Source organism: Cheilinus undulatus, linkage group 5 (assembly GCF_018320785.1).
Source record: "Cheilinus undulatus linkage group 5, ASM1832078v1, whole genome shotgun sequence".
Lineage (NCBI taxonomy): Eukaryota > Metazoa > Chordata > Actinopteri > Labriformes > Labridae > Cheilinus > Cheilinus undulatus.
The window spans coordinates 16,324,466-16,338,905 of record NC_054869.1 but is presented as its reverse complement, the minus strand read 5'-3'; the positions used below and the strand labels follow the sequence as shown (position 1 = coordinate 16,338,905).

General features: G+C 39.5%; 1 protein-coding gene across 1 annotated transcript; it reads left to right on the top strand.

Moving 5' to 3' along the window:
• Positions 1-1,551: 1,551 nt before the first annotated feature.
• Positions 1,552-12,238, top strand: LOC121510258 (group 3 secretory phospholipase A2-like). The gene is made up of 7 exons (XM_041788228.1): positions 1,552-2,093; positions 2,670-2,802; positions 3,418-3,552; positions 4,114-5,045; positions 5,373-5,502; positions 11,244-11,363; positions 11,520-12,238. Exons 1-7 carry the CDS (start codon positions 1,607-1,609, stop codon positions 11,695-11,697), a joined length of 2,115 nt encoding a protein of 704 aa, XP_041644162.1. The 5' UTR covers positions 1,552-1,606; the 3' UTR covers positions 11,698-12,238.
• Positions 12,239-14,440: the final 2,202 nt, after the last annotated feature.

Sequence of the window (14,440 nt, the reverse complement as noted above, 5' to 3'; positions counted from 1 at the left end):
ACTTGACTTTTGTCGTTTTTTAAAAGAAAACAACTCACTGCTGTTCTTTGCTCCTTTTTTAACGAAGACATGCCGTCAAGTTCTGATAAAACTGGCGCTTTAGCAGCATCCACGCTAGTCTCTTCCTCCATAACTGCACCAGCTCCTGCTGCTTGCTTGTTTACAACACGACTCTGCTGCGCCTGAAAGTACTGCCCCTCGTCGCTGATTGGTCCTGTCACTTTCTAAAAGAGGCCCAAACAGTTCAGATGGGAGCTTTGCAAGATGGATTTGCCAGTGAAAAACAAGGAAACGGGTGTATCCATCTGCTTTGCAAGGTTAGAAAGCATCCAGAAGTCAACCAAATAAACAAGCCTTTCATAACCTGCTAAGGAGATTCAAATGGGTTGATTTTGTTAGTTTGTTTGTTTTACTCCACGACATTATTCCGATTTGATTTAAGGTAGTTTATATTAACAAACTTATGCCTAATATAGAAGCTAGCAAGCAAGCTAGCATAGTTGTCTGGTGAAGCGGCAAGCTCTCTCGATATGATGGTGACTGGGGACTGGATGAAGGGTTATGCTCATGACCTCACCTGGAAGGCGGTTAGAGGGTGGGATGTGCCTTCCAGGTAAAGTTGAGGGCACAAAACACCATCGACCTTTGGGTGCAAACATTCTTCTTTGGTTTAACCTGCTGACCAGAAAAAGCAAAATGCTGACACTGACTGAACCTTGATGAAACCCAGTCTCATTTGTTTTATGTCTGTCATCTGAATTCACTGTAAGCTATAACAACTTATAACTGATTTTATTTGTTTGCTATGAATGAAGGTTAAAAATATGTGTAACTGAGTAAAATCATTTAAATTTGATCTTGTTCTTGAGTCAGTAAAAAAATCGCTTTTTTGAGTGCTGAGTGTGGTATTAGCAGTAGTGTTAGTAGGAACAACAGCCTGCTCATTCTAATGTTAACAGGACGAAAAATAGGCTACTGTGAATGAAAAAAGAGGATAATGGATATTTACATAAGAAAGAATTTCTGTCCAAGAGAAAGCTGGGATTTTTTCCAGCCAATATGTTAAACAATATTAAAATTTAAGTTTCAGTCCAGGCAATATTTTTGTCAGAATTTGTAGATTTCATGATCTCACACATCTGCACACGTGCTCTCAGCACCTGTCGGAAGCCCTACAGGTAAAGACAGCAATACAGCATACCACATAAATCTGGTGACGTAACTGTCTCTTTTCCCATGAATCAATACAATTCAAAAGAAGTCTGCGAACTACTTCGCTTGATTAAACTTGGATTACAAATCGAGGTGGGGAAAAACCGTTGGTAGTTTATGCCATATGGGTTAATCATGAACCGAACCCTGTCTGAGAAAAATCTCACACCCACGCATTCATAAAGTGAGGTGTGCCACAAATCTTACGAGCCTCCAAATGAACCAATGGGGAAAGCGTTAACCTGGAGGCACACACGCCCACTTGGAAAACAGACAGAAGCCGGTGCACAAGTGCATCAATGCAATAACTAATTTGGAATGATTCTTCTATTCATTCTTTTTCCGCTTCACCTGCTATTCAGCTAAATTGACCATCCATTCATTCCACACTGAGATGCACAACAGGTGCCTTTTACAACTTCTGCTCGTCTTATCATCGCTTGTTTTATCAAAAGCGCACGATCTGATGGGATCAGGTGTCTCCTGTGTCAGATCCACTCCTGCACATGACGGACAGACGCGCGTTACGTTCCTGCGAGAAGACGCAGCCGGCGCGCGCTCTCTGTACCTGACCCTGTGGTTCGACGACGGGCGATTGGTGACCTGTGAGGTGAATCCTAGTCCGCTGGACACGGAAAGATACCTCGCTCTCTGCGACGAGAGCAGCACGCTGAGGCAAGAGACCGAGCAGAGGTTTAACATCAGTGTGTTGTTGGCTCCAGATGCTCCGTGCGCACTCGGCTCCTCGGATGCACAAAAGTTTGCCAAACACCTACGGAGCGATGAGACGGAGGGGAAAATCCGCAGGCGACGCGGTGTGATATTTCCAGGGACGCTGTGGTGTGGCACTGGAAGTAGAGCGAGGGGATACGAAGAGTTAGGTAAGGATTGTTATCTCTTTCTTAGCCACAGACATTTTTGACTGGCCCAAAAAAAACAAGAGGAATGCAAGGTAGGGAATAATATCATGATGTCACTTCAGTCTGAAAGAAAGTGTGATACAGATCCGAGGGGACTTTCAGGGGCCCCTTACCTCAAATACAGCACTATTTCCCAGAAATACAGCATACAAATATCATAGATGATCAAGCAATTTTATAGTCCAAAATATCATTGTGTGTTAACATGTTTGAGAGTTAACAGGATGTGATGTAGGGCAATAACTTTTATGAGATTAGTTTAACTGAACTGATTTTAATTGAAAATGAACAGAACACAACCTCAATGAAAATATGTCATTTCTACTCATAGGGTGTCTTCAAACAAAATGGAGATAAAGTTTAAATGTCCAAAATTTTATCACAATGAAAATAGCTTTTCAAATAAAGATCTTAACCCAAACATTTTTTAACTTTCAAACAACTTTGAAGATTTTTACTATAATAAAATGTATGCTTGAATTCAAGCAAAGTGTCCTTTGAAAAGGGACTAAGTTCAAATCTCATTCTCCTTCTCAGGGATGTTTGAGGATGCTGACAGATGTTGCCGTGAGCATGACCAGTGCCATCACATCATCCCATCGTTCACTATGAATTATGGCATCTTCAACTCCAGATTCTACACCGTCTCACACTGCGACTGTGACCGAAGGTGAACCTATGAGTGCAGGACCAGGGCAACTAACACTGATTCTGGGTTTAAAGTATTCACACCTAAGGGGAAACCCATATTAGGCTTCTTTCTCTAAACTGTGCAAATCCAGTGAGGAAAGCCCTGTTGATGGGATGAATAAGGTAGTGTAAATATTGCATTTTATGTCAATAAGATAGTCCCTCAGTCTGGAACACACATGTTATAATAATTTGTCTCTAAGGTAATGAATATCAGTGGGTTTAAGTCAAGAATCCTGAGGCCATTACCATTCATCCAAAAGTAATAAATTCATCACTGCAGTGAACCCTCCTGACAAACTTTTGAATTCATGAGCGAACACGCTCATTTTTTTACTGTTTTTCAGGCATTGCATTCCTCCCTCAATTATTTTACAGTTGCTCAGTGTCTATTTTATGCTCTTCCCATGTAGTGCTGACAGTTGCATGCCTAATAAGAAGAAATAAAAAGACTGACATTTTACCTCCCAGCTAAAGGTTTTATTGTTTGTACTCCAGAAAAGCTGCAGACAAAATGAAGCAGTGTTCAAGGGCATTAACTCACAAAGTGTTTGATAATTTTGTTTTGTGTCCTTGGTTTTGTGCCTTTCACCAGATTTCGTCAGTGCCTCCTCAGTGTCAATGACACCATTGCCAGCATGGTGGGCTACAGCTTCTTCAGCATCCTGCAGGTCCCCTGCTTTGAGCTCATCCAGCAGAAACGATGCACTCAGATGTACTGGTGGGGAATGTAAGGGAATATTGCTTTTACTGAATATTGCTAGATGCAAAGAAAACAAACCACAAGACAGGCGTGTTCAGTAAAAAGTGCAGGAAAAGTTCAATTGGTAGTCAGATCAGCAGATATATGTAGTACCTGCTCTGCTTGTTAGGACATGCCTGACACTCTGCCAAACCTCACAAATCCACACAGGGCACTGTGCCTGACTCTGCTCTGTTTCCACATCTTTAGCAGATAACTAACAAGTGACCCAACCACAAGAACGAGTAATGTGTCCCAGTTTTTTTTAGCACTTTTAGTTTTGCATTGGCAAACTTTATGCATTTGTGACAATTACAATGGTATGTGTGAGGGATTTTTGACTTCCCAACCTGTAATAGATGGAAACTGCACATTAAAAGTACTCATAATTATACCTTCTACCCCTAAAAATAATAATGTCTACCTCTACCTCTTTTAAGGTAAATGTTTCTGCAAGGAATGTGTAGTATAGCTGTGTGTGCAGCAAGTGAAATATAAACGCCCCTTTTTCCATAACTCAGATTTAACAAGCATCTCCACTCTCTATAGGTGCAAAGCAGCCAATGTGGCTCCATATGCTGTCTTAAAAACCCCCCTCCCTTTCAACACCTCTGATGTAACAACAGGCAAACACAGGGACAACATCGACAATATAACACAAATTGAAGGGCAGCAGGTGACAGAAAGCCCTAAGATCAGCACAAAGTCTCCACAGAGTGATCATAGATGCCGCACCAGAGACCCACCCAGAGGAGACACTTTCTACACCAGAAAGAAGAAGGGAAAAGGATGCAAAAGACGTCGCAAACTATCCAAAGAGGCACCCATGCATATATCAAAGGTGCACAACAGTACTACTTCAACAGAGATGAGTGTTTTAAATGCTTCTGAAAGTAGTACGTATGTACCAAATCAAAAAAGAGTTGGGAAAAAGAACAGTCCCAGAAAGGGCAAGTCATCCTCTGCCAAACAGAACAGCCGAGTTCCATTGAATGTGACCACAACCCCCTACCCACAAGCAACATCCACAATGCAAAGAACCCTGTTTTTAACATCCACACAAGCAATCCGGACACCAAGAGCAAGCACAACAGGGACTAAAAGTAAGCAAAAAAAGCCTAAACAAAGACCCTGCTGTGGATTTAAATCACTGCTCAGAGGGGACGCTTTTCAGCCTCATTGTAAAAGATGCAAAAATCTTGAAAAACCATCTAACAGCACAACTGTTACACCCTCAACAACCAAGTTACAGAAAAAATCACAAGAGAATCTGCTGCTTCAAAAAACAACAGAAATAGACAAACAAGACACCCTGAAAAATCTCTGGAGTAGAGACACTTCTGAAAAACCAAAACAAGCGTCATTTGAAGATGGAGAGCCAGGGAAGCTGAAGAATTCCCATCTGGTTTGGAATATCACTACACAGAAGCCAATGGGTGGAACCAAAGCACCAACTGCACCTGTACAGGGAGGCCTGACAGGTGAGTGCATGCACATGCTAACCACAATTTCAACAGAAGGTATAACTAATCTTAGTTTATTCCTACTGTTCAATCAAGTAAATGGGCTTGAAAGGGCTTGACTTTCAAAAGAACCACAGAATTTTCACTGTAGAATTAAAGATCTTGATCTAGGCCTCTACAGGTGGAGCATACAGCTGATTTTTGATACTGAAAACTTCCGGATATAAACTCCCTCTGTTAATCTTTCCTTTAGCAGTGAGAATCCCAGTTTTTTAGTTATATAAAGAAATGTGAGTAAACCTGGATTTTTCATGAGAGATCCTCTGTCTATTTTCGCTCCTGCAGATAATCACCTCCTGTGTGGAAGCCTTAAGCATCTGGATGAATGCAAATATAAAATACTTCCACTGGAGAAGAAGTATGATCTGCTGAATGTGGATTTAAAGACTGCATACCACTGTGACTGCACTAGCCGGTAAAATTACATTTTTATATCTGTTAATCATTACTGCAGTTTTAACACCCTCATTTTTGTGCTTCAAAGTGTCAAGGTTTATAGTTTTGCAGAGCTGATATGATTTTTATTTCCCATTACAACCACTTATGAATGACAGAAGAAACATCTTACTGTAATACCGCCCAAAAAAAGGAACTCCTGATGGGATATTTTTGCACTCTTTCTTAATCCCAACACTGTAGAAGTGTAACTTTGCAAAGCAGATGGATTGTCCAGATTCCATGCCTGTCATCAGGCTGATCCAGGTTGCAAAGCTCCAATCTGAAACAATTCTGCTAGGTCTGAGAATAGACCTTACCAATCGGCATCTTCAAATCAAGGCAGTAACTAGGTTTAGTTGTATAGCCGGTAGCAGTGGCTGCCACCAGTGTAGCGAGTAGCATGGATATAGCTATAGTATAGAAGCAGTGTTATTAGAACATAACCACTTAAAAGAAAAACATTTGTTTATGTGAGGTTTAGGAAATGAGATTAAGTACACTTCATGCTCGTCATCTTCAGATGAGTGTTGCCTATGCTATTACTGTATCAATTCAATAAAAACTATGTGAGCAAATCAAAGCCTCTAATGCTTTTGCAAGGACATCTATGAGCTGGATGTTCAAGTGCATTGTATAGCTGTAAGAAATGTGATCAGCTCATGGCGTCGGAGGGCTATGGGAAAATTGCTAGACAGTGAAAGTACAGTGGTCAGACAAGAAGAAAAGCCAAGGTGGTTTCTGTGGTATTGTGATTCATAGAAACCACATAAATAAGGGTTGAACCTAAGGCTCAGTGACCTTGACCTTTTACAATCAAATTCCAATCAGCTCATCCATGAGTCAGAGTGGACTTACCTCAAAGCCTTAATATATCCCATTCACAATTAAGGAACAGTTATGAAATGAAACAACCTTGACCTTTGACATATGAGCTGAAAAATCTGTCAGTTAGATTGTACATTTGTGCAATGTTTCAAAACTCAATTCAAAATTCAATTCAAAACTTTATTACAGACTCTAGGTCCAAAGAATAAAAAAGAACAAAAACCAAACAAAACAATACAAAACACATAAAAAGGACAGAACAATACATGCATGTTACCGAGACGGCACAATAAGTTAATGAATCAGATTCAATATAAGCACAAAAAATAAAATTATACTAAAAACAGGCATCTGTACCAGTGTTTCCATAGTGGAGACATGTATTTAATAGCACTATGTTTGATGTTCGTTAAGGCCAAAACAATTTCATTCCCAGTGGAATCAAGTCGACACATGAATTTATACACAAGATTTCTTAATACAGCATGTAGAGTATTAACTCCTGCACCTACAAACATCTCACTTGCACTGCACCATCTTGGTCTTTTCAGTAGTAATCTCAGAGCATCATTGTAGGCTTTTTTTTTTTTAGGTTTGATGAAAATCCCTCTGATATATTGATAGATGGATGGACAGATAGACAGACTGATGTTGGACAAGACGGCCTGTTTAGCAAACAGGTTCCAATTCATCCCAAACAAGCCCGATGGAGTTGAGGTCAGGGTTCTGTGCAGGCCAGTCAAGTTCTTCCACACAGAAATCATCAAACCATGTCTTTATAGTGCTTGCTTTGTGTACTGGGGCACACTCATGTCAGAATAGAAAAGGGCCTTCCCCAAACTGTTGCCACAAAGTTGGAAGCATAGCATTGTCCAAATATCTTGGTATGCTGATGCATTAAGACTGGCATTCACAGGAGATAAGGGCCCAGCTCAAACCCTGAGAAACAGCCCCATACCATTGTCCCTTCTCCACCAAACTCCACAGTTGGCACAATGCAGCCAGGCAGGTAACGTTCTCCCAGCATCTGCCAAACCCAGACTCAGCCAACTAAATGCTGAAGTGTAATTCGTCACTGCACAGAACACATTTCCACTGCCCTACAGTCTAGTGTCTGTCTGCTTTACACCACTCCTTTTGATCCTTGGAATTTGACTTGGTCATATGGGGCTTGCATGCAGTTGCTCAGCCATGGAAACCCATTAATTGAAGCTCCCGCTGCACAGTTTTTGCACTTAACATAGTGGAAGTTCAGAAGTCTTCAGCAATGGAATCAGCAGAGCGTTGGCGACTTTTATACCTTGTGCCTTAGCAGTCATTGACCCTGCTCTGTGATTATACATAGTCTCCTGCTTCATGGCTGAATTGCTGTTGTTCCTAAATGCTTCCACTTTCTGATAGTTCCCATTTAGTATCAGGTGCCTGATTCTATACACCTGTGGCAACTGATCAAAACACCTGAATTCCATGATGAGCAGGTGTGGCTGAATACTTTTGTCCACATAGTGTCTGGAGAATGGTCCAGAAAGATGTAGAAACTAATGTGCAAGTCCACAAATTGACAGACAACCCAAAACCATAACCTCTGTCTCAGGCATGTTTTTGTTTTTCTCAGCTTTAATTGTGACTTTAAAAACTTCCATGTATAACTGCTGTAAAATATATGAAGATATATAAAAACAAAAACACTCCTGACATTACTTTCCATCTTGAGAAAACTCCAGCTTCACAGCTCCAAACTGAGGGTTTTTTTGTTTTGGCTGCAAAACCAGAAGTTTAGACAAACACTATTATCACCCATGGAAACAGCTTTACAACATAATTGACTGAAGCCAAGGATGAACAAGCCTCTCACAGCTTGTGAACCAGTCCAGACTAAAAGCATCTACCCTCATAATCCATACTGAGTGTTTGGCATTCCTGTTCTACTTCAAGGTTTGGCCTGTAGGCTGCAGAGAGATGACATAACCACGGCAACTTTGAGCAAAATTAGAAGTCATGTAGAAGATTGAAATAAAGCTCAGGAGTTTTTTTTTTATTTCTTATAAAGAAGAAGGCTCATACTGTGGTAGAACCATTTGAAGTAATTATAAAACTGTCTCCAGCAGAGTTCAGTCTCTACAGTGATAGAGGATCTTCAATAACATGCTGAAAGAATGTTTGCTAAAGCTATGATAATAACACCAAAGAAGAAATAAATTAGCAGTTGATGACCAGTTTTATGTTATTAAGCTGCACCTGCTGAGTCAGCCAGCCTTTGTTTCAGAAAAGATCACAAAACCCACTGATGTCACCAGTAACACCAGTGATGGTTCATTAAGCCCAGTAAGCTGAAATAGGCCTTTATTTCACAACAGATGTTTGACATGCTACACTAAGAAAAGCTATAGCAGCTGGCTTACTGTGACCGTTAAAGGAGAGGTTTCAATTTTTCAAATCTGTCTGAAAACAAACAGGCACTTTTCAGAACAGTGAAACTGGTTAAGCTGGGATAAAGCATTTCTCCTGTTCATACTGGCCACTGAAAAACAAATGATTTTAAAGTTTGTTTTCACTGTCAGCGACTGGGGAAATAATGTACTCCAGAATTAGTAGAAGTTTGTGTGCTTCCCATGTCTGAGTTGAAAAAAACAAATGGGTTGGATCCTGACTATTTCTGATAGAGGTGGGCTTCCAGCGGCACTGACTCATATAGCAGTACAAGCACACACAAATTAGCAGCATTTATTTACCCTGTCACTAATGAGCATGTCTATACTTTTACAATACTAACATTAAAGATTCAGAAGATTTGATATTTTGATTTAGAATTGTACAACTATCAATTAAACAACAGGTGGCAACATGTAAATCTCAGCTCAAGAATCTTTGTACAGGGCACAGATGGCCTTTTGGTAAGGTTGCACCCCAAGTACGCAGGTGGCGTAGTCCGGCCTGGGGCTCTTCACAGCATGTTGTTCCCCACTCTCTCATCCCTGTTTCTGACTCTACCCACTGTACTATCTCTCTCTTTTGAATGCAAAAAAAAAGCCCCAAAAATAAATCTTAAAAAAACATCTTTTTGGATTTGCAGAGCCATATTTTCAGCACAAACAACATCCTGAGCAAAAGCAAACACCCTAAAGGCAAATTTATACTCTTCTACACATTTGAAACACAAATGCATACAGACAAAACTTTCTGTCTGTCATTTCCTCCATATTTCTGCACATTCTCTCAACACAAGCTAAATGTAGTGATACCATCAGTAATCAAGGTGGCAGTGTTGAGCAATGCAGCCAACAGTAAAAGCCAGAGCAGCAAAACACAATGAAATGGGATAATTGGATAAATGGTGGAACTTTACTCAAACTCTTTTGAGGAAATATAAAGGGATATTGTGTGAGTTGTTCAAAGCCATTGATGTATCTGTGATGTTGGCTCACCGTGGCTCAGACACAGATATCTGCAACAGAACAGCTGAGCAGAGGACAGTCTGAGCAGCAACAAAGGAGATGTGGAGGTCCATGGGACACAGAGACCTCTAGTACAAATGGCATTACCCTCCAGTGATTTCAGAGAGCACTGCCCCTTTAAGATGACTCACTGATACCAGCAGTAAAGCATAGCACATGGGTAGCTTCTTGGTGTAATTTAGAGAGTTTTAGGTCAAAATGGGCCAAAAAACAATGTTGGCTCAACTGTACACTATATTGAATTTTTTTTGTGTGTGTTTTATTTTTTCTACAGACAGCCTCTGTGCTTGGCACTATTTCGCAATGTGAGCTTCAGCTACCAGCTACGTGTTCTTCCGCCTCAGCGTATCTAGTCAGCTGTTCAGGCCTGCATGCTTTGTCAAAAATTTCAATATAGTGTGCAATTGAGCCAACATTGCTTTTTGGCCTATTTTGACCTAAAACCTTTTCAGCTACGTGGCAATATTTTACCCAACTGCTATGCTAAATAGCTTTGCTCACTTCAGCGCGTCCTGTTTGAAGGGGCAACGCTCACTGAAATTACTGCGTCTAGATGTCTCCACTATTGCCAAGCACCTCATACGACTCTACTTCAAAATACCAAAACAAAAACGTTTAAATGAACATGTAGTATCAGAAAAGTAAGAAAAAAAATAGAACAATCATTGTTTAGAATGAGAGGGCCCTTTGGATGGGTTGGCCCCTTGTTTTACTTTTTTGTGGGGCCAGGTTGGGTGAAAGGATGCTAGGCCACCCCTGGCCAGCCTTTTGATATGCCCCTGAATAAAAAAAAAAATAAAATAAAAAAAAACAGCAACAAAAAACCCTCCTTCTTTGTAATTTGTTATAGAAAGTAAGACAAATGCTTGTTTTTTTCGCTACTTTGTAATTTTGTAATTTTTTTTGTTTTGTTTTATTTTATTTTTCTTGTTCAAACTGCCATAAAAAATGCATTTTTGCATTTCAAACTTTGGTATTCATCCCCTCTGCTGACAGTAAAAGCATATCAGTGGAGTGTTAAGACAAGGATGTGCAGGAACCAAAACCATATGAGCACCAGAGGCTTGAAAAAATATAGATGTATCCCTAACAAGGATCTGAGTCATGTTTCCTGGAAGTAGTTGCATCTGTGTTACAGCGTCGGCTTTATGTTTGATTTATATTGACTGTGGCTCCCACTACTGTGTGGCTCACTCTCTCTTATGCTTTCGTACTGAATGTATGGTATGACTATTATTCCTCATTCCTTTCTGCCTCATGTTATAATAAAGGAAAGGCTCCTGCCCCCTCAGGCAGCTATCTCTTTCTTTGTCTGTGCCCCTCTGAGTCATTCATGAATACATCATGCTTTATAGAGTGTCATTCCTGCCCTGTTGTTTCCTGCTTTCAGCTGTATTCAAGTTGTAAATGGAATTGTCTTTTTTTATTAATTTTACAGCCTGGCTCTTCAAATTAAAGCCTTCAAGCAACCTGGTGTTCTTCCTGCACTGCTGATGGATTTTGTCTCTCCGAACTGCTTTAAACTGCCAAAGAGGAAGAAGTGCCAGGGCAAGAAAAGGTTTGAATGTCCTATGTGCTTATTTATGTTAATCTCAGACATTTTTTTGTGTCAAGGCAGTGCTAGTCTCCTGTCTTACGTGTTAGCTCAGTTTGCTGCTGTGACAGATTATAATGTTTGGTTCTGTTTCTGATTTACTTTATATTTCTTTTTTAGCTGTTCTGGAGGCTTCACTAAAGCCTCTGACCTACTTCGAGCACTTAAGAAGATAGAAGGAAAAGACACTGCTGTGGTGCGAAATGACAGAAAACGAGGGGCTCCTGTTCGCCTTTCCAAGCGATGCCTAAGGCTGCAAAGAGGAGCTGATATCATGGCACAACTCACAAGATTATAGACTAAGCTGCTGTGTGCAGCAACAATGAGTATAATAAGCTTTACATTTCATACAGCATTTTCTGATTCTGTCTGAGTGTGTAGCATGCCAGCATTTTGAAAATATTAAAAGACCAAACCCTTGGTTATTGTAAAATATTTGTAAGTATACCATAGATGGGCAATTTTTATATTTATTAGGAACGTACTCCATCCATCAGATTGAGCTTTGAAATGTTAATAAAAATGTATATTTGTTTTTTCTATCAGGAATTTGTATTTATAATAATGTGTCAAAGACATTTACACAAATGATCATGATATGATATTCTGATATTAGCAGGATAAATTAACGTTTAAAAAAGATGCAATCATCATTGTATTCAGAAGCAACCCTCGTCTTGCCAAAAATGATCATTCTTAAGCTCAGAAGTAACTTGGTTTATCAGAATTACAGGAATATTTGTAACTACTGGAAAAAAAAAACATGGTGTGATCTATACTTTCCACATTTTTGATACAAGATACAGAAGTGGCCTTTGTATTTTACAACATGAATAAAACATTCATGATCTGAAAACATTACGGGGATTGAAACGTCATCTGCCTTCTCATTTCTTCGACTCCTGTTCTTACACTGAGTTGCATCAGGTTTTCTTAATTTAATCTGTAGACATATATTCTCCCTTATAAGGTATGAGAAATGGAATTTGGCTTTGCCCCGTGTTTGAAATATTAACTTCAAAGATCCATCCTTATTCTGTGACACATTCATAAGATTCTTATGTCAAGATGCAATAAGACTCAGGTTTCAGGAAATAGGGGTGCTGGTTTTATAAAATTATCTAAGATCTGTATGGTTATAATAAGATCTAAAATGTAAACATTTAGAGATCTTTTGTTTTATCAATTTCACAGCACTTTAAAATCCTTACATTTAATCACTCATAAGAGCTCTGGTAATGTTCTTTAAAAATAAATGTAAAAAGGAAAAAGTACATGCGAGCAGTTTTCAAGTGTTGACTTTATGACTTCTGCTCCCTGTCATCATCTTGGTCTAATAATATGAAAGGATGACAACATCAACCAGGTAAATTAGGGGCAATCAGAAGTACACACTTTTAAAAAGAACACAAATGTACCTGTTTTAAAGGCCCTTATAAAAAGCCCCTTTGAGAGATATCAAAGTGTACAATTTTAAGGGCACATTGAAGTGCATACTCAAAAGAGCACTTGGAAGTGAAAATTCAATGAGCATTTCAAAGTACACACTTTAAATGGCACTTTAACATTAGTTTATATCTGGGAAAATTAAATGAAAACATGTCTAGACATGTTCATTGCTGACTTTTGAGAGCACTTATGAGTGTACACTTTTTTACTTCAAAATACACACTTTAAAATACACAACAAAAAGCAACTTTATTGAAGGCACTTTAAATAGAACTCTTCAAAAGGCACCAGAAGTTATGATTTTAAAGGTATTTGAAAGAAATACCAAGGGGGACTTTATCGTGCACACTTTTGGGGTACTAAAGGGTCATTTTTAATTACTGCATACTTTCAAGGGAACTTGTGTGTACACAACTGTAAAGGTGCCTGTAAGTAACCACAAAAGGCACTTTAATGTCCACACTTTTAAGGGTCTTTCATTGTCCCAAAAAGAGTAATAGTTTATGAGCTCTTAATTCTACAGAATGGTTGCTGGATAGAGCACTTTGATAATATGAGAAAGTACAATGTGCACTCTTTCAAGGGACTTTGTAATCAATATTTTTTAGTAACCTTGCAAAACAGATGGATACGCCTGTTTCTTTGTTTCTCACTGGCGAATCCATCTTGCAAAGCTCCCATCTGAACCGTTTGGGCCGTTTGGGCGATGAGGGGCAGTACTTTCAGGCGCGGCAGAGTCGCAACATGAGCAAGCAGCAACAAGAGGCCGGAGCAGTTATGGCGGAAGAGATTAGCGTGGATGCTGCTAAAGCACCAGTTTTATCAGAACTTGACAACATTTCTTCGTTAAAAGAAGCACAAAGAATGGCATTGAGTTGTTTTCTTTTCAAAAATGACAAAAGTCGTGTACTGACATGTCTATAGTCGCCATGGTTTGCGTTATTCTTTGGTAGTTGCGCACGCGTACCTCGGTCGCTGCTACATGTTTTGTTGCTCTGATTGGCCCGTAAAGATGTGACAGACAGAACGTTCATCCAATCACACTCCAAGGTTTTTCAAATCCTCTGCCTTTTCCTAAACGCTTAGTATTGAAGGTTTTCAAGATGGATGTGTGAAACAAATCCACCTGGCATGTCAGGTTATATTTTTAGGGCATCTCTAAGTGTCAACACCTAGTGGAGGATCAACATTTTGCACTTTTAAGGACACTTAAGAGTGCAGTGCAATGTTAACTTTCAAGGGCATAGGTAAATACACTCTTTTCAGGGCAGTTCCAAATGCCAACATATATGGGGACTTCATTTTGCAAACTTTTAAGGGTACTTCAAAGTGTACACTTTTTAGGTCACTAACACATGCTTGTTTTTAAAGACATATCTAGATACACTTTTTAAAATCACTTAAAAGATGAATGGTCAAAGGAGAACTTCATATTGCATACTTTTAGAGGCACTTAATGCCCATGTTTATCTTCATTATTTAAGGGAACTTATAAATGCAAAGTTTTAAAGGCATTTGGTAATAACCACACAGCAACACTTTCAGGTGCTCACATTTAAGGACACTTCAATATGCACTCTTTATGAGAACAA